The sequence below is a fragment of the Dysidea avara genome, chromosome 10 (genome assembly GCF_963678975.1).
Source record: "Dysidea avara chromosome 10, odDysAvar1.4, whole genome shotgun sequence".
Taxonomy (NCBI): Eukaryota; Metazoa; Porifera; class Demospongiae; order Dictyoceratida; family Dysideidae; genus Dysidea; species Dysidea avara.
In genome coordinates this window covers 24,648,970-24,669,042 of record NC_089281.1, presented here as the reverse complement: position 1 = coordinate 24,669,042, position 20,073 = coordinate 24,648,970, and the positions used below count along the sequence as shown (strand labels likewise).

General features: G+C 37.6%; 3 protein-coding genes across 9 annotated transcripts in view; 2 read left to right on the top strand and 1 right to left on the bottom strand.

Moving 5' to 3' along the window:
• The first annotated feature begins 1,059 nt into the window (after positions 1–1,059).
• Positions 1,060–5,188, top strand: LOC136236659 (sideroflexin-1-like). 2 transcript variants are annotated; one of them, XM_066026882.1, is made up of 12 exons: positions 1,060–1,174; positions 1,231–1,464; positions 1,516–1,686; positions 3,771–3,866; positions 4,184–4,259; positions 4,328–4,413; positions 4,464–4,524; positions 4,574–4,640; positions 4,695–4,747; positions 4,797–4,846; positions 4,897–4,944; positions 5,025–5,188. In XM_066026882.1, exons 2-12 carry the CDS (start codon positions 1,280–1,282, stop codon positions 5,110–5,112), a joined length of 981 nt encoding a protein of 326 aa, XP_065882954.1. In that variant the 5' UTR covers positions 1,060–1,174; positions 1,231–1,279; the 3' UTR covers positions 5,113–5,188. The 2 variants fall into 2 exon arrangements, with proteins under 2 accessions (XP_065882954.1, XP_065882955.1); XM_066026883.1 differs by having other exon boundaries at positions 1,067–1,464.
• Positions 5,189–6,697: 1,509 nt separating this feature from the next.
• LOC136236628 (probable RNA methyltransferase CG1239) lies at positions 6,698–12,027 on the bottom strand. The gene is made up of 4 exons (XM_066026852.1): positions 10,869–12,027; positions 10,320–10,538; positions 8,383–8,509; positions 6,698–6,910 (listed from the first exon to the last, which is right to left on the bottom strand). The coding sequence occupies exons 1-4, from the start codon at positions 11,901–11,903 to the stop codon at positions 6,864–6,866; spliced, it is 1,428 nt and encodes a 475-aa protein (XP_065882924.1). The 5' UTR covers positions 11,904–12,027; the 3' UTR covers positions 6,698–6,863.
• Positions 12,012–20,073, top strand: part of LOC136236592 (erythroid differentiation-related factor 1-like) — a 111,560-nt gene continuing 103,498 nt past the window's right edge. For 5 of the 6 annotated variants that reach the window (XM_066026805.1, XM_066026803.1, XM_066026806.1 and 2 more), the window contains exons 1-2: positions 12,018–12,133; positions 15,651–15,820. The gene's annotated coding sequence lies outside the window, so the exon portion shown is untranslated. Of the gene's footprint in view, positions 12,134–15,650; positions 15,821–20,073 lie in introns of all 6 variants that reach the window. The other variant, XM_066026804.1, reaches the window with a different exon arrangement.

Sequence of the window (20,073 nt, the reverse complement as noted above, 5' to 3'; positions counted from 1 at the left end):
GCTACTAGATGAAGTTCCCAATCCGATCATAGTCAACTACTATAGACTAATCTGTAGGCTGGGTCAACTACTACTTTTCAGTACTGCTCTCTTTAGCTGGATGCATAGCTAGGGCTATCCATTTGTATATATACCTGTATCACAGCACAGTCTGCAGTATACAGAAAAGGTCCCACCATATACCTGGGGTATATTCTCAGTATATGGTCCACTAGTGGATGCAAGACTAGGCTTAATGTACTGAGCACTGCAAGACCAAGTTCATTGCTGCACTTTGCATGCATGTAGCCTTTAGACTTGGTACGACGAGTAGCCAGCAACAATGCGAAATTAAAGGACTGGCTATATAGCAGCTTGTCTATCATTTATAAACAGTCATTATAGTCCTTTTTCTTGTGACACATAATTTCAGTTATATGGAATCACTTCAGTCATAAAATGTGTTTATTAGTCTCGCAACATAGTTTTCATGCCGGTCCTTAAGGGCTAAGGTCTCCAACTTTTGGTATTAAATTCCACTGAGTCATATGGGTACAGAATAATATATACAGCTTACAAAAACTGGTATATATATGTTCAGGAAATATTTAATGGAGAAATCATATCATATTCAATAGTATCAGTGGGTAGCTGGGATATAGTGGTTTGTTCTAATAAATAGAATCTCAAAATGGAGTGGAGGTGCATGGAGTACATGAGCAGCAATGCTACTACATAGTCAGGACTAAAACTGATGAAGAGTACACCATCAGTTTTTAATCTTGTCACGTATATGGGAAAGAAGGCCTGGCGTTGTACAGTAGTATTTATTACCCACAAAGGTGGGAGGGTCTACCCCTTCACCAACAGCACATGGACAATTGTATGAGTATGTACGATCACCAAACGTGCCAGTAAAATTGTCAAGTTATAGATGAAACACTGCATGCCAGCACTGATCTGCAATCGGCAGACTTGACCCAATGAACAGCACAATGATAATCTTGTAAGTGGGGGTCTCAAGCTGCTGATAGCTCACTCAGTTACATGTAACTTAGGAGGCCTAGTATCCGAAAATATCCGAAAATATCCGAATAAACGAAAATTACTCAGTTTGCGATGGCAGGACGGAGAACCAGTTTGGCTTGAATGTGGAATCTAATAAGTTCGTCTATAGTGGAGTATCAGGGGTGGGGTATGTCAGTCTCTAGGTCAATCAGGTTTGACTAAGGGAGTCTATCATGATTTCAGCTTGATTTCAACACGACTGGATCATAGAGTCCGACAGGACTGAACAGCGATGCCATTCGTTGACGGAAGAACACTAGTGTCTCAGGCTCCGATAATTGATCTCAGTAAACCCAGGTATGACCAGTCCACCTACATTGGGAGAGCCACTCATTTCTTTGAAGTCACCGACCCCAGAAACGTATTACTCAGTACTAAACAGCTTTATAAAGTCAAGGAATTACTAGCATTGTACAAGTGAGACCAGACTAACTGTTAGTGTGATTGATAATTTGAGTTTCATGTTAGGGAAGGTAGGGCTCCAGCCAACACCACTGTTGATGACATATGGAAAGCTAAACGTCAATACAGTTCTGCATTCCATCCAGACACTGGAGAACTGATGTTCCTTCCTGGTAGAATGTCATTCCAAGTACCAGGTAACATGGTCATCACTGGACTCATGATGACGTTTTATCAGTAAGCTAACTTCCTAGCATTATAAGGGTAATTGATTTAAGGCTAACATGAAGTATTGGCCTGGTTCCTCTAAATTACAAAAATTCCTGAAATTTTGGCTCCTTTATAGCACAGCTTAAAAATCTTTTCATTCATAAAAGGTATATATGATTTTATTTGGCCAATCAAACATTTCACCATATACAGTTGAACCTCGATTATCCAAACTAATTGGGGGAAAAGGTGTTCATATAATCGAACAGTACGTAAAATTGAACATCCATACATTTATATACAGAGCTTTGCTCAACTACTCTAATAAAGCATACACTTGTTAACAAAATACCCTAATTGAGCAGTCATTGGTGTTCAGATAATCGAGTGTTCGGTTAATCGGTGTTCGGATAATCGAGTGTTCGGTTAATTGGTATTCGGATAATCAAGTTTCCACTGTATTTGTCATAAACTGTACATGTAGTCTGCTCTGACATGTTACTTTTCTTGAGAGAAAAAAAAAATCTTTTTAGCTGGTTTCTCAGAAATCAGCCTAACATGAACATATGCATACTATGCTAAACTGTGGAATGCAGCACATTCTGATAACATTGTCTTCTTATGAGAAGGAAAATTCTTTGAGAGCCAGGATAGCGAACTGAGGGAAATTGCAAGCAGTGCAATGGAACCCTTCAGGTAGTGTTCAGAGTGTAGCATTATACACTACTGGACAACTGTTACCATGGAATTCCCATGATTCTCATGAAATACCCATGAAAGTTGCACTTGGTATTTTTCATGGGTAATGAAATACCCATGAAATGCACAGAGCAAAATAATGTACCCATGAACAAGTGAGTTTTCGTGGGTTTGTATGTATACAAACCCATGAAAACTCACTCGTTCATGGGTTGTTCATGGGTACATTATTTTACTCCAGTATTTCATGGGTATTTCATTACCCATGAAAAAAAAACCGACTGCAACTTTCATGGGGATTTCATAGGATCATGGGAATTTCATGGTAATAGCATGGATCATTGTCCAGTAGTGATACTTCATAAGTACACAAAAAAATTGGAATTTTCAACTAGAGTAGGGACCATAGCACATCAATAAAAAGTACTGAAACAAGCTGGAGTAGTGCACAACATTAAATTACAGTAAAACAATAAGAAGTGTTATATCCCTACTGTGCTTAAGATACCATAAGGTAGGGATATAACACTTCATATTGTTTTACTGTGATTTTGTTTCAGTACTTTTTATCGATGTGCTATGGTCCCTACTCTAGTTGAAAATTCCAATTTTTTTGCGTACTTGTTTTTATTATCTTTTTGTAAAATAAAATGATTATGACTAGTGAACCCACTCATACCACATCAAAAGCACCACACACCCCAGCTACCAATGAAAAGTGAAATATCCTTTACTCTTCGTTGTCAGCTATGTTCAACCTGTTACATAGCAATACGAATCAAGAACTGTTTGAAAAGCACCTCTGCAATCAAAGTAGCCACTATGAAAAATATGGACGATTTCCGTTATGTAGGGAAGCTGTCATGTGCTACTGCCAAATCGACACCTTTCGCTGTCAGCAAAGATGAATGGGACACAAAGGAGGACACTGGTAAGTCCATGAAGAATACATTGTATGTACTACAGTATGCCAAAAGGAACCTTTTGGGCTGAAGCGACGTCAAACAGCCCGTAGCCTTGCAGAAGTTACGCTTGTCTGAAGGCATCAGTCAGTCAGTTACTCAGTCAGTAGAAAATTCTATTCAATAATTAAAAAAAAAATCTGTATATAGCAACTTGTTGAAAGCATTTTGGTTGATCTCAAAGCTTATTTGGGCTTAGTTTTACCTAAACAATACTGCCTCATCGTCGTCAGGGAAAATTGAGGCTGGTTTTTGGATGACATTTTTTTGGGCCACCCCCACTCCTTTGTGGTCCCTACTATACAGTACTGTTGTACTGTATGATATGTGCTATTCACTTACCACTAGCTTTGAGGTACTATTTAGATATCAACAGTATTGAAGACAACTGTTATCATGTGTATAGCTGTGGGTATGAGGGCTGAAAATCTAGTTCTTTCTTCCTACTAGATCACCCAGTGCAGTCATTTTCTGGCAATGGATGAACCAGTCATTTAACGCTGGCGTCAACTATACTAACAGAAGTGGTGAAGCGATTTCCTTAAGGTAACCACCTTGTGTAACAGAGTTCAAACCGGTTCAGTTGACATGTAACAACTCATAATCTAGTCATGCTGCATCCCAGCTTCTTTTGTGAGCCACACGCACTTATTTGGATATGTGTTACCTTCTGTAGATAAGTTTGTGTCCTTTGCTTGTGCAAATCCATATTTGTGGTCTGGCATTATAACAATCTCCTGTTATGTGATGAAGTATGTGTGCATATGCAGTATGGGTCAGAGCTTAATGATACAGTTAAGCACCTTGTAGGAGAAGAACATTCACTGGTATATGTTGAACTGTTTGTCTTTCTATTGTTGCAGGAAGTTAGCCATCCCTTACGTGTGTGCTACAGGAGGTGCTGTGACTTCAGCTCTGGCTATGAATAGGATGAGCAAGGTTGTGTGTGTGCATGTGTCTGTCTGTCTGTGTCTGTCTCTAAGCATGTATGACATCTTCTCCCTCAGTTTGTACCATCATTGATTGGACGATATGTACCATATTTTGCAGTTGCTATTGCCAACTGTATAAATATTCCTATGATAAGACAAAAGTAAACACTACAATGCTTTTTACATAATGAATACCAGTTGCTTGCTGTAGGAATCTAATAGAGGGAATTGACATTAAAGACAGTGAAGGAAATGAACTTGGAAAGTCAAAGGTGTGTCACAAAATTGTGATCACAACTAGCTAGTCATTACTTGCTGCAGGTAGCTGCTAGAAAGGCAATATCCCAAGTTGTATTTTCTCGTGTTATGATGGCAGCTCCTGCAATGTGTAAGCTGTCACTTATGACAACGTAATCACGTGTTACTTCTCTGGCTTATTCAGTGATTACTCCAGTTATAATAGAACTCCTTCACAAGAAGACAACCATATTGAAGGTACAAGAACTGCAGTATTAATGTGTAGTGTTGTGGTTTTACTACTTAGCGATGGCCTGTACTTAATCCATCAATCCAGATTTTCTTTGCTGGCTTTTTGTAAGTATACTACTACCTTCTTGTGTTTGTCATAATGTCATTGTATACAGTTTGATGTTTGCTAATCCACTATGCTGTGCAATTTTCCCCCAACAAAGGTGAGTGTCCATCATGTACGTAGGATGCTTGTCAGATACATACACATTACAAACTGTGACTTGTTGCCTTTTTTTGTTAGTTCAATATCAGTTGCTAAACTGGAAAGAGAAGTTCAGTCAACAATTCCTTCAGGTGTGAAGGCTGTTTATTTTAATAAAGGATTGTAATAGCTAGAGTTATTTTGATAAGTTTGGCAATGTTGTACTACATTTTGTTTGCATTATAATTTTTCTACATTCTTCACATTATAGTTACATGTTTCTGGCTCCCTGTGTTCACAGGCTTTATGCTTTTCACAGTTCCTTAGTGGGATAGCATTCACAGAATAAAACCATTTGCTGGTAAGAAGTCGATGTTAAAGTACAGATTGTATGCAGAAAAGATTTCAGATCTTGGCTGTTGTGGCCTGCATGTTGCTGGAGATCAAGTTTTCATGTTATAGTTACATGTTTCTAACTACCGGTATTCAAGTGCCTTCTCACAGGTCCCTAGTGGGATAGGATAATGCATTCAATTTTTATGTACATAATGCAAACTTCATCTAAATGTACTTTTTACCTAATACTTTAATATAAATCTTGAAATCAATTGAGAAGCCAGCGGTGTTGATGTTATTACATTATGAAAGCTTTACAGTATAATATGTATTTGAATTTTTGTTATGGATGGTAGATCTGTGGGGTGCCTTTTAACCGCAAAACCATGTCAGTTTCCATTGGCTACAATGCAGTATATGATCTTAATGGTAAGTTATGTGCAGCTCCTTTAGGCCACCAACTAGATTTCCTGTTACTGTCCTGCCTAGTATTATATTTGTACAGTAAAAAGCAAGTGCCCTACTCATGGATCTGGGGGTTGAACAATTTAACTGGAGGTACAAATAACAGTGATGAAACTCAATCAATTGAATACATATGTATACATCTGTAGCTGTTTATAATATATTATTGTGATGCGTACAACTAATTTTACAAACCCAAAAAAAAACTGATAGTATTAGCTTCCAATTCTATAGGTTTTAACTCTCCCTTTCTTAAGACACTGTTCCAAATATCATAATTTTCATTTTGGGGTTCTGTATAATATCAGTTCAAAGCATATTCATTCCAAAATAAGTTATGCAACTACTAGCATGCACTCAAATATTCATAGCTAAGTGTCATTCACTAATAACTAAAGTGATCATTTCAGAGTTAAGAATATAGTACCGTTGCTTGTGCATGAAGGTACCAAATGGGTCACAATCAGATGAATGCATAACTACTCTTGCAGAGTTCAAAATAACAGCCTGTCATTTTCTGACCCAAAAACCACAATGACCAACCAAATTGAAAATGGGTCTGACATTATGAGCATTTAAAAGGTGATATAAATTACTATTATGTATACATACCAACAACTGATCCCGACCATGTTGCATGTTGGTCTGTCGTTTTGACAGATCATGTAAGAGACATAATGACCACTACACTTGTATAAGAGGCAACTTTAACTTAATACCCAGCTACTTGGCCTGATGGCTTTATAATGTCCTACATAAAGCCATGCAATGTTGGTCTGTAATGCAGTGTTTGCTGTCCTTCCAGGCTGTGCCATTTTCACAGAGCAATACTAATAAACTTGCGTAAATTGATTCTGTGTATGTGGTGGGTTGTCTGAGACGGCATTACTTGAGATAGTTAAAAATCAACACATGCCAAATGTAACTTGGTAACATCGAAAGAAACGCTTCTTCATTTTGTAACCTCAACATTCATTTCTAAATTACAATGAAGTTAAAAGCCACAATTATTTGGTTAGTGTTAAATTTAACAAATAGTATTACTGACATTTGATTACAGATTTCCATATAATCATTCTATGTGTAAAAGTGTATGCTGCAAGTGTTGAACTGCTGTGCTGAGTGTGGTAAGGTCCTTCATATTTCTCCACCCTTGATGTAGAGCTCCAATGGACGTTGGAATCCTGAAATAGAAACAAGCAACATGTAAAAGATGAACAAGATGATTGTACATACAAAATAACAATCTTTTGTTGTACAAATATCAAAACAAAATGTTGAATTACAGATATGTGACCAGATCTGTGAAAACCCGACACAATAGTGCATTTGTTGAATTCCTATTTATTAAATATTTATAATCTGCTTAGCCAAGTACACCTTCTGGCAAAGTTTCAGCCTCATAAGTCAATAACCTTCGGAGTTACAGCCCTACAAAGTAGCAACAACAGAAAAATCGATTTATACAGCAAGTATAGGGAAAATAAATTACAGTTGTTTACTAAAACAGTTGTAACTTACAAACGGATTTACGTAATGGGCTGAAATTTTCACCATCGTGTTTGCCATGGATAGGGGAATCATTTACTGGGTAAGTTTGTCCTTCTATCACCTTTCTTCACTGCATACAAAGGCAAAATTTGTGAAAAAAATCAATTGCATACGATCACTTCGATGTGATGTAAACAGACGCTCATAATTTGTGTATCCTTGGGTCTACTGCAACGAAACAAAGATTTTCCAACTCCTCTTGAGTTTTTATTGTTAGTCCCTTCCTTCACTAAGAAAGAGGCGTTCCAAAATTTACTCTCAATAATATGCAAATATTTCACCCAATTGTTTTCAATGCTTTATACTGGAAATTCAGGCTTGTGCGGGTTTTCGCAGATCCGGTCACATATAAAAACCTTGCTAAAAAATTAGAATACATTGTACGTGAGCCTAATGGTTTGTGCACTAAACCTCTTTGGGTACTGGGATACCTTCCCAAATGATGAACAACAATGGTATGATAAGCCACTGTTGAGTTCCATGAATAGGATATAGCCAAGAAGTTATTCTATGTAGTATATTCTGCAAATACAATAGTGACATGTACCCTTCATGTGGACCACATGAGACTAGAACACAGCATGAACAATAACTACAATTGGCCGCCATGAAGAATTTCCATTCAGTGCTACTGCACTCCTTCAATGTTGCACCCCATCTTACAATCTCACAAATGTAACTAACACTAAAGTGTTTTGTAGTGCTGACTATGCTTCCTACCTTTGTATCTATGTGTGCCATTATCGCATGTATGCAGAAACAATGGCACTCCGAAATGTTTGTAAAGTTATTACAGTGGAACCTCAATTATCCGAACTAATTGGGGGGGAAAGGTGTTCGGATAATAGAAAGTACGTAAGATCGAATATCCATACATTTATATACTGAGCTTTGCTCAACTACTCTAATAAAACATACACTTTTTGACAAAATACCCTAATAGAGCAGTCGATTTGGTGTTCGGATAATCGAGGTTCCACTGTACATACTCTTGTCATACCACTAGTGCAACCACAGCACAATATGTTAACATGTACATGGATAATTTACTTCAATCATACTCTTGAGAAGTCACCAGCAGTAATGATTACACTTCACTATTTACCTTTTGATGGGTTCTCTGGTACTCCCAATGGTAAACACTCAGTAAAGCCAACCTCAGGACTGAGTAAGTAGTCACTAAACTCTTCTGGCTTGAATGAGATGCTGGAGTAGTTTTGGAATATCTCATGCTATGAGGGGCAAGGAAGATACATGAAAATTTAAATTAATAGCCGACGCAAGAAATATAGCAGCCAGTACGTACGTATGCATTACTTCCTCTTGGAGTAAATATGCAGTAAATTATTTATAGCATTTTGTTTGCCTCCTTATAAAGAGTAGCCTACGGGGCTTGCGTGCTATGTGCATTTCATTATCTTGCCATGAAAGAAAACAATTTTGCCAAAACTTAATGCCTTCCTGTTAAGTGCTGCTAAAGTACATATAGAGCTAAATCAACACCTTGCTAATTGATGGCGAACACATTGAGGAAAGTCCCAATACCCGTACGCCAGTACATATGTATGCAAGTATGACAGCGAATTTAACGGTATTGTTATTCACACAAAAAATCTGAGCTGTATAAAAAGGGCATGGCTTTCAAAAAGCTTGGGTGAAAAGCTATGAAATCAAAGGTGGCAGCCATTTCATGATATGGATAATAATAAATTTTAATAATAGCCTTTTTATTACCATTAACATCACTGCAGCCATTTCAAGGCTGCCACCTTTGATTTCATAACTTTTTTCACCCAGGCTTTTTGAAGGCCGCACCCTTTTTATACAGTTGGGCTGTTTTTGTGTGGATCTTACTTCTTTTTGTAGTTTAAATAATATATCCAAAACAGGTTTGTTTTTACACAAATCATTGTTCTTATCTACAGATGCAATAAAGATGATATGATCAAACTAGTGCTCTACCAATACTAAAAAATACCTACTGATCTAATACTAAAGACAATTTATACTGATATTTATTTATTTATTTATTATTTATACTGAGTAATCAACCCTACTGGTATGCTCAGGAAAAAAGATAATTACAATATACAAATCAATTATCTAATTACAAGTGCAATAATGTGATTGTAAAAGTGATGAGTCAATATAATTTTGTACTTGCTTGTTCATGGCTATACAAAGTTGTAATATATATGTAGTGCTTGTATATATTTTTAATATGTGGAGGTCCCTGGTTCAAATGCTGGTCAATAACTTTTTTCAACATTTTCATGCACTTTTTTTACCCTGTGGTGACTGTTCTATTAGAATATTTCAACCCCACCGTTTACCAGTTGCTTGGTTTTTGCCTTGTAACTCTATAGCTGTTAATGCGATTTCTTTTAAACCACAAAAGGTTTGAGCTATGATGGTTAACCTATATGCATACCGATTTTATAAAGCTATTCCCAAAAGCGGTTTACCTTGTAGGCACGACAACAAGTCACGTTTTTCAATGTAAATAATCGTCCATAGCTCTATGACTATTAATCAGATTTGCACTAAACTTGGTACACAATTGTGCTGCAAAATGTTCTTAAAGTGAACCAAGGCTCAAGACAATCAAACTACGCAATTGCATTTTATAATGGTTTTTGTAAAGTGTGCGAAAAGAATAATCTAAGCTCCCCGAGCCTCCTAAACAAAGGGGAGAAAAAGAAGAAGAAATTAAGCCAGATTTTGAAGGCTTATATTTCATGATTGCATTAGGCAATCTTGCTCAAATTTGGTATGTGGGGTGCTGAAGGTGGAGGGCGTTTGCAGTATAAATATGATTCCAATGCACGCAGCTACGTATGTGTGAAAATCGCATCTTGTTTCTTTCTGTAAATATACTCATGGTGTGGTACACTGGATTTCTTGGCCGCACGACACACTACCATGTGTCTTGATCAGTATTGTTACTGTACAAACAATTTGTTTACTCTTCAAGTTCTATAATGGATTCCAACATGATATGTTAAAACCGTAGTAGCCTATTAGATAATACTGAGTACTTACCGTTAGATACCTCTTCTTGGCATATGATGAGAAGGGTTGTGGCTCTAATACGAACATTCCTCCAGGTAGCAGACTGGAGTAGACTCTCTTGAACATCCTCTTGATGCCACTGTCCCCCCAGTTGAGGTGGATCCACTTTGTCAAACTAAGTGCCAAGATCACATGATGCTTTGGTTCTTCCTCAGCCATTGCAGAGTCATCAAGTGGAACAAAATTTTCCTACAAAGAAAACACACAATTCAATACAAACGCAAGAATAAATGTCATACCAGAGGAAAAGTATATGAATACATAAACGTACATTTATGAAGTGCCATAGGAGTACTATTACCTTTTTTGCCAAAAAGGACAAAACTCTTCAAATAGTGCTGGACACCATTATTATTAGCTGTTGTGCATTAAAGCACTTCTTTTACAGTGTAGTTTTTCCATGTATTTAAGAATGTACTGTTGTTGCTACAAAATGGTGATAGGCGTTTTGACATTTGAAACGTTATTAGCTAAGGCCCATTCAGTAGTAAGAAATTTTGAACAAGAAATTAAGCTAACCTGTTTAAAGCTGATGTTGTTAGGAAATTCTCCAGAAGATTCATCATTATTAGGAATTGCAATTGGTCCATACACTTTAGAAAATGACTCTGGAAACTGTATCAGCCCCTCTCCACTAGCTGATGGCAGTGGGATGACTCTTATCATGTTCTTCTTTGCAATTCTTATCAGCTCACCATCAATGTCAATACCACAAATTTTCTTAGGATTAAAAGTGCGAGCCATTTCTATGGTAACTTGCCCAGTGTTACATCCAATATCCAGCACACTTTTACCTTCAAACCATTCTTTCTTCATTAACTTTAATCTGCTATCTGATGCAAAGCTTCCATTATTGCGATACCCATAGTACCTGGTGTAGTTTCCATAACGGAACTTGGATCCTTTTCCTTTCTGTAGTTTGGCTGATACTAATGAAGTATTATCATCATTGGATCCTGATGTAGCAATACCACTAGTACTGTTAGATACACGTTCAGTAGATACCTGCTGGTCTTCAACTTTTACCCTACTGTCATCTACTGCTGAAGTTGTCTGAAAAGCATCGTCAGATAGTACTGCCTTACTTTCACTTTGCTCTGGACCTTTGGATACTGAGCGAGTTCTCTGACTTTTTGAACGCTTTCGTCTTTTCTGTTTCTCATTTGAATGACCCTTCTTGTGATCTTTAATTGTTCCTTCCAAATTGAGGGGGTCCCTTCTCATGTGTGGAGGGAGCGGTGATGGTTGTTGCTGTGGTAATGTGGGTGATGGCGGGCATGTTGTACAGTCATGACCAGATCCACTTAAGCCTTCTAAATTAAGGGGGTCATTTATAGATCCCCCTAAATGAAATGTCAGTTCAGCTGGGCCCTTTTTCTTGTGCTTTTTGCTAGCACTTTTGCCGTCCAACTTGAAGTTACGTGAATTGCGTCTTTTCTTTTTTGACGCAGGACTCACTCCTTCTGAACTTCTACGACGCTTAGCTAGTAGCGTTTCCTCTCCGCTCGACTTTACTTCTCCGTCTTTCGTACTCGGTTTAGCTTCCTCGTCCATGATATAACTCAGTTAATAAAACAGTACAAGCACTCTTCGTTGCAAACACAACACCGACTCCTCGTGATCCAGTTGCGTTGAGCCAACGTATGATGCGTATTAGTTAGAGTAAATAACATTGATGACGTCGTTCACCGTCCAGTGGGCATTACATGGAAACTATTTCAACTTGTGATCGAGCTTGAGAGTACCTCGGAGATTACCTTCCACTGAATATCGATACGTATAAAGTAAGGGTCAGTATATGTATCAGCTTATGCATTTATTGTTGTATGCGTATGTGTGTAGTGCGAGGGGTCCGCCACGACCTTAAAATCCTGTACGAGATTCCGAATCCCACGAAATTTCAGGCAAGATTCCGGATTCCAAGAAATATTTAAATTATACTGAAATCCAATTAACAAAATTAAAATCCTGTACTCAAACAAAATTAATGACACGCTAGCCCTACAGCAATGCGTGGAAAGGTAACAGCTACCTCGAGCTACTCTCTTGGATGGACGATCAGTGCCTCGGACACTCTCCTCGAATGCCGGCGAGCTCAGACAATGCTGCTCAACTTCGTGTTCAACTCGCACCTAAACGAGCACCTAACTCGGCACCTAAACTTCATTAGCTACTCATTGTAGACTTCGCTGTACCTGGGATAGGCTCTGGATTCGCCTTGTGGTTCGCTGTTAATCGGAGACACAACTACAGACTCGGCAAAACTCGAGACTCGACTATTCAGCAGTTCGACTGTACACTCGTGCTCTGTTGAATCCATAAAAGCTCTTAAACACCTATATAGACACAGTAAGTTTAAAGCGAAGTGAAATTAACAGCTCAACGCAAGTTATAACAGGCCAACAAGCTTATAGCTGCATCTCGAGCTGCATACCACGAGTTGCACGCTATTAGAATATCCGGAATTATTCGGAAATTCACGGACTTTAATCAACAAAAAGATTCCAAGACAAGATTCCAGATTTTGTGCGAGATTCCGAGGGATTCCAAATGACTTGTACGGGATTCCAGCCCGTGACGGACCCCTCGGACTCTACACTCGTGCTCTGTTGAATCCATAAAAGCTCTTAAACACCTATATAGACACAGTAAGTTTAAAGCGAAGTGAAATTAACAGCTCAACGCAAGTTATAACAGGCCAACAAGCTTATAGCTGCATCTCGAGCTGCATACCACGAGTTGCACGCCATTAGAATATCCGGAATTATTCGGAAATTCACGGACTTTAATCAACAAAAAGATTCCAGATTCCAAGACAAGATTCCAGATTTTGTGCGAGATTCCGAGGGATTCCAAATGACTTGTACGGGATTCCAGCCCGTGACAGACCCCTCGGTGTAGTACTCAGCTGTCGGGATCAATAGTGTGGTTAGGCCAATGAAACTTGATTACCAGTTCCTCGCTCAGATTTGATGCGGGCGGTTATTATTCATTATTCATTATTTTCTAAAAGTATAACACACATCTCAAACATGCAAAAAGTGAGTCTACATTGATTACTCTTGCATTAAATAGCTAAAATACGTTACTAATCCGTATAACAAGTGATTTTTCAATTAGAGTATAGCTCATTGCTCCATTATAGTAAAAGTGACTGCTCTATTAGAGTATTTCAATCTGAAATACCAATAATAAAATTCCATGCAGGTGTATCAAAAGCATGCGGGCGATTACGCGAAACTGGTAATCAAATTTCATTGGCCTTATCTACAGTATTTTCAGCTTTCCTTTGTAAATAATTAAACTATAGCATGCATTGGAAACTTGGAAGTGCTTTAGAGTCCTTACTTTACATTATCATACTTTCGCACAGTTTGGAGAGGGGGATTACACAAAGACTCAAGGCTGCAATTGTTTATAACCTACAGAAGCAACTAGTCTGGCGTGGCCACCCCTTCGCATAAAAAGGAAGGGTCTGGTCACTCTAGCATACAAAATTTGTAGCCTGTTACCGAAAACAGGTAACACCAATCAGATCGCGTTGTTGGTAATTACTGAATTTTTGTGACGTTTCTTTAGAAGTTACCATAGATACTATGGAATTATGTAATAAGTGAAAGAGATTATCGCGAAGTTTCATGAAGATGAGATAATGATTGAGGCTGCTGGTAGTCGTCTATACGGTGTAACTGAGATCTGCTTACTTTGTATGGTTGTCAAATGTGTTATTCTTGTTGCCATTGTTGTGATGTCATTGTTTAATTACATTCCACCGCTACAAATTTGTAATGCTAGAGTGACCAGACCCTTCCTCTTTATGCGAAGGGGCGGCCGCACCAAACTAAGAAGCAACTTAGTGTAGCTAGCTAGTACTCACATTGTGCTGTTAGGTCCAAGAGTTGGTCAGGCAGTTGTCCAATCAAGTAACGTCATACTCAAGCATTGCTGCATATATACTAGCCAATGGGCAAGCAACTGCTCATGAAATTTACTTTCCTTTTGCTGCAAATAAATGCTATAATGGCACTGTTAAAACTACTAATGGACATGCTAATATAATACTGGTTTAATTTTCTCACGTTGAAAAGGAGCGGGTTATGTATTGTAACCATTAATATGACTATAACCACTATATATGCAGGAGGAGTGTTTATGAATTGCATACAAACCTCATGGGTGTGTTATAAGTGTTTTGTGGTATTAGTGTGTGAGTATATCAAAGGCAATATTGTAACAACACTGATATAGCTACTCAGTATTGTGGCATTATCACCAGTATAAATGTTTGAATGATAGGAAGGATATACAGTGAAGTTATCAGTATCTGTTAATTTACAGTAGCTACCATGTAGCAGGGGTTGTATGTGCACAGTCCAATTGCAAAAAAAAAATAATAATAATTCTGTTGAAAGATTGAAATTCTTATATTTGTGAACAGTGCTTTGCTGGACAAAGTTTTCAATAGTGTTCAAAGATAGCATGCGTAATGTTACATTCTATCAAACGTATGCTTGTGTGAACTAGCTATAGGCGAGTGTTTGCTGAGATGGTCGCATATATGCTTAGCTATTAATAATTACCCTTTATCACTTGGTTTGATGATTTGAATTCTATAACACTATCGGTATAGTGTATAACACTGTCAGTACAGTGATCTGCTGTTTTTTTTATGAAATAGCACTAAGAGCTCTTGTAATGGCTTCTTCATTGCAAACAAATTTTGGAGCACACTGTTTGTTGGTTGGAACATTTAATGCATCCACACACCATGATACAAAATTATGAACGTACATTGGCAACCATCTGTGTTTGTGGACAAACTATTTATCAATGTAAAGCATGACTAGCACAGGTATGCCATTGGGAGCACTGCATAGCACTACAAAATCCCTTGAACAAACCTATGTAAGGATTTTCATTTCATTACTTAGTTTTTGAATGTACAAGTTTTTTTTTGCAAGTCCTAAAATGATAGTTCACTGCTTTTTTGATTATTTAACTTCAGTATGAGTGAAAATAATATCAGTTGTAGTAAATATACCAATTCGAGGGTAGCTGCTACAGTGCAATAACAGTAAAAACGTTTTGAGTCTATTCATGTGTATACTGTTTATGATGTTTCTGTACTATATATAATTGCTATATTTCCCTAAGTACATTGTAACACATATAGCACACACACATACACAATGTAACAATACAACTATATGGTGTAATGGCACAATCATTTTTGTGTTGATGAACCGTTGTATTGTTGATTGATATTGAGTTGTATATATGATGGTGTACCATTTTGGGCAGTGCCCATCGTTTAGGGAGGAACCCTACTAATCAGTTACCGTACTGTTTGATTTCACAAAAAAGAATCATCTGTATCAGAAAACTTCTTACTTAATGTTGTGTACAGGTAGAGAGGTGACGACAAGTGTGAAGGAGCAAACAAAGAATGGATGATATAACGTATTGATAAAGTAAGCACAAATGATGATGTTACTTTTTTGCGCTAAGATGGTAGAGTAGATGTACAGGGAGGGATTGACACTGCAAAATGTGTAGTGCAATGTTAGAATAGCATATTAACCTTATATGTGGGCAGAACTTAAGGTTAACATATTAATCGGGTTGACCATGCTGAGATTTCCTTATAAGAGAGAGCATTCTATTTTAAGCGTCTAACACATGTATACTAATACAAGCATCCTGATTATAAGGTGTTTACATTTCAGGATGTTCCTCATTTTCATTGACAATAACTGAACTGTTAATCAGTAGTTTCATAACTACCTTGTGTAGTACCAACAGCATAGCTATAGGTAAACCAAGAGCAAATGACCAGGTAGATAGCTGTGGAATCTAAGCAGCCAAGAAATAATGACAGCGGCAACATTGTATTTTCTTGGTTGCCATCTTTGATTTTTTTTCCTGGGTGATAATCACCCCTTGTCACATCCCCCAGCACTATACAGCACTAGACAAAAAGATTACACATTCAAAACGATTACACATTCAAAACGATTGGCCATTTTTTTGAAGGCTACATCTGGTTATCATTAAGTACGATAGTACTTAATAAATAGGGATTTGATAAGAAATCATATGGCTTCATAAATTTTCGTACTTCTGGAATATATTAATACTGCTGTAATGATGCTGTACCTTGATTAAACAAAGTGAAAAGTTGAATGTTTCGATGTACAGTGAGTTTTAAAATTTTCAAAATTCACCTCTGCCTGCCTGCTGTAAGACCCGGTTGCGCTAGGTGTACGGCTCCAGAAATTTCAGACAACCAAAGTAATGACGGAAGATTCATGAATCTGTTGTTCCAATTACGTTCTGTCCACTGCACCATGTTGTTTGCTTTCATTTTGTTTTTCTCGAAGGATAATTTATAGTTGCGGGTAAACAGGTGTAGTACCCAAGGAGTTGTCTCTAGCATTTATTAATGCTGCATGGGTAGTTGTTTTATAGTCTTACCAGTTACCTTTTTTTGCGAGATAGCTAGCTAATAATTCCTTTGACGGACAGATCCACCTCTGGATTCGGATCCAAACTTCTAAAAGCGAGGGTCCCACTCTTAATGGTGGACTCTCCAGCAATGTTTTACTGTTAAACCATCAACCATTAGAAATGCAGCTGAAGCCTTTTTAACAGTTGCTGTAATAGACAAAACGATACTTATTTTTAGAGGCGCTTACTGCATATGAAAGTAAAAGATAGCTGCTTCAAGTGATATTTATACTATGCGGAAAACAATATAGCTAGCTAGCTAGACATAAAAAGTAAATAACTAGCTATTTAAAAATTTTTAAAGGAAATAGGGATCGATATAATATAGCTACATGCTACAAAAAGTAAGGAAACAAGCTCAAAAATATTATAGTTGAAATGAGAAATGATCCAGCAGTAAAAAGTAAGGAAACAAGTTTAAACGACTACTTGCTGAAATGAGACACACTTTAATGCCTACTTTTGGCTAGCATCTTGAAGTGAGACCATCAAATTAGCCAAAAGTAGGGATTAAAGTGTGTCTCATTTTAGCAAGTAGTCGTCTAACCTTGTTTCCTTACTTTTTACTGCTGGATCATTTCTCATTCCAGCTGTAACATTTTGCATGTAGCTATATTATATCAATCCCTATTTCCTTTTTAAATTAATTTTTTTTAAAATAACTAGTTTATAAAGGAGTAGTTACGTATAAGGTTTCTGCAGCCAAGGTTATAAATTGTGGGTAGTCAAGCCCACATCAACCGAGGGCTCTAAATAGTGTAGAAATCGATGTCGACCTAATTTAGAATTTTCCTAGGTTAAGAAAGAGTGAGAGAAAGTGGCAAACTGTGTGTCACAGTGCTAGCATTGGGATTTATGCTTAAGTTTTGAGTTGAGTCTCGTCAGTGCCACTGCACTGGCGTGACATTCATAACCATTGTGTGACTATAGTGCCAGTATTAAGTAGTTGCTATGCCAAGCTAGAAAGATACTTGTCTTGTCCAGTAAGTAAGCTATTAAAAACAAATCGTGAGTGCTAGCATCAAGATTTATTGTTTGAGTTTGTTGTGTCAGCACCACACCGTGCCGGACATTGGTATTGAATGCCTAGCTCAATGCTAATGATGCCTGTCTTGTCCAGAAAGTAAGCTATTAAACAGTAAGGACATTTTGTTTTTGGCTTTGCCAAATTTTGTTTGATGAATATAGTTAACAACTACCAGCGAGACCACACATTACTAACTATGTTTTTAGTAACCCCGCCACAAGTTTCTATTGGATTTAGGGGATATTGCATAAAATTTTCTTAAAATAATTATCGTGTTGCTGTTGTTTGAGACATTCGTAGTCCTTTATACAGCTTTTGAGACTTCACAACCATCTGCAAAGGCTAAAATGGCAATAATGAACAGTGAGACACTACTAAGAGGTGATTGTTTGGTGCTTGTGCCTGCTTCAAATATATAACAACTAATAAGAGAATGTGCTCTCCAGCCCCCGCCCAACCACCTACAACTTAGCTTGCCCTTGCTAGCTCCTGGATCCGCCTCTGTATTGGTACTGCAAATCATACCACCCCAAGGGAGGGAATCCATAAACAACTTTCATGATAGGTACATGACGCTTGACAAATATATAATTAGTTTTGGGAAGTTTTGTTAAGCAGATGCACTTATACACTCGTTTAATGTTTGTACTCCACCATTTGCTTCTAGATCCAATCTCCTAATGATTTTAGCTCTCGTATATTGATTTAGCCCTGTTCCCCTCTTCCACTGACAATTTACGACATACTTGCTCAGTATTTCTGAGATAAAAGTGGATTTAGATTGACTATATGTACTCTGTATTTACTGTATCACACAGTAGAGTAGTACTGTATATTAGAGATTTATACTTTCTCAAAAAAATTTTTGATCATAAGCCAGCCTCACAATACCTTCAGTGTTGGTTAGGTACAATCAAGCCAAAAAGCACTTCCAGTAGGTTGTTACAAGTTTTATTCAGTGGAATTTTCAGGTAGAAATATATAAAATAGCTGAAAACAAAGCAGAACAGCCACATCACTTTCAGTAAATGATAGTTGGGGCATGCATTCAGTCGTGATTTCCGTAGTGACTGGTTCATCAGTCATATTATAAAAAGTAAGCAAACAAGTATTATTTACATTTGAGCATAAAAATAAAAAACAAGAAACATGGAGGTCACGCATCTGCACCTACAACTATACTAGTAGGCCAACATTTAATTGCTGTCAACAAGCTGTATATGACTATACGAAGCATGACTTATAAATGTTCGTGCATTAGCATAGCTGCAGGTGCAGATGCATGACCTCCTTTCATTCATTGCTTTATGATCCCTACTAAAATTTCTGATTTTTCTACTTGCATCACTTGGACCCAAAACATGCCTTTTCATGCGTGTACTGCAGGAGAGAGTATGAACTCACCTTAAAGAGCTGTCCAGCTTCATTGAGTCTCTTTTCTGAAAGGTGTTGATTTATGTGTAGCTCTTTGATGTCTTTGTGCATTGGTTAGTGCATCGATCACGTAGTGTTTGCAGGCAAACATTTTAAGCACACTTTGTCACTGGGGGAGGTTCCAGGAACACTGTATGGTATGTCACCAAATGGTTGGGATGGACCAAGAACTGTTTTCCACTTGCATTTCCTAAAGCATGCTGTTCCCGAACATCCACTACTGTTGATGTTAGATGATCACTATACTTTAGAGTTAGATAAGCAGCTACAACAGAAAAATGTGTTTGCTCCCACACCACTGCTGATAGTCATCCACTGGATACAAGCTATTTTGGTCCTGTGCATATAATGTTGAAAACTGAAACTTGGTGATCACTCGTCCAGGGTTATCAAACAAATACTGATGACAGGTTTCAAATCAAACTGTTTTCAGTCTGGCCTGGAGCAAGGGGATGACAATTACCAATGTTGTGTCACAGTTTCATGGTGCTAGTATGTATATATCCGTTTTCTCCAAATGTACAGTAATTCTTGATAAGCTTCCTGCACAAGGTGGGGCGCCTGATCCACTACCGATTTCACAAAGAGATGCTGTATTGTCACTTGTCAGAGAGTTTATACAGTACTACCATACTGTATGTTATAGAACTTTGCGTGGGCAAGATCAAAGGAAATAGTGTACTTTAAATCATAAAGTACACTTTAGGGCAAAAAGTGCTTTATTGCCCACAAAGAGTGCTTCATTGCACCGCAAAG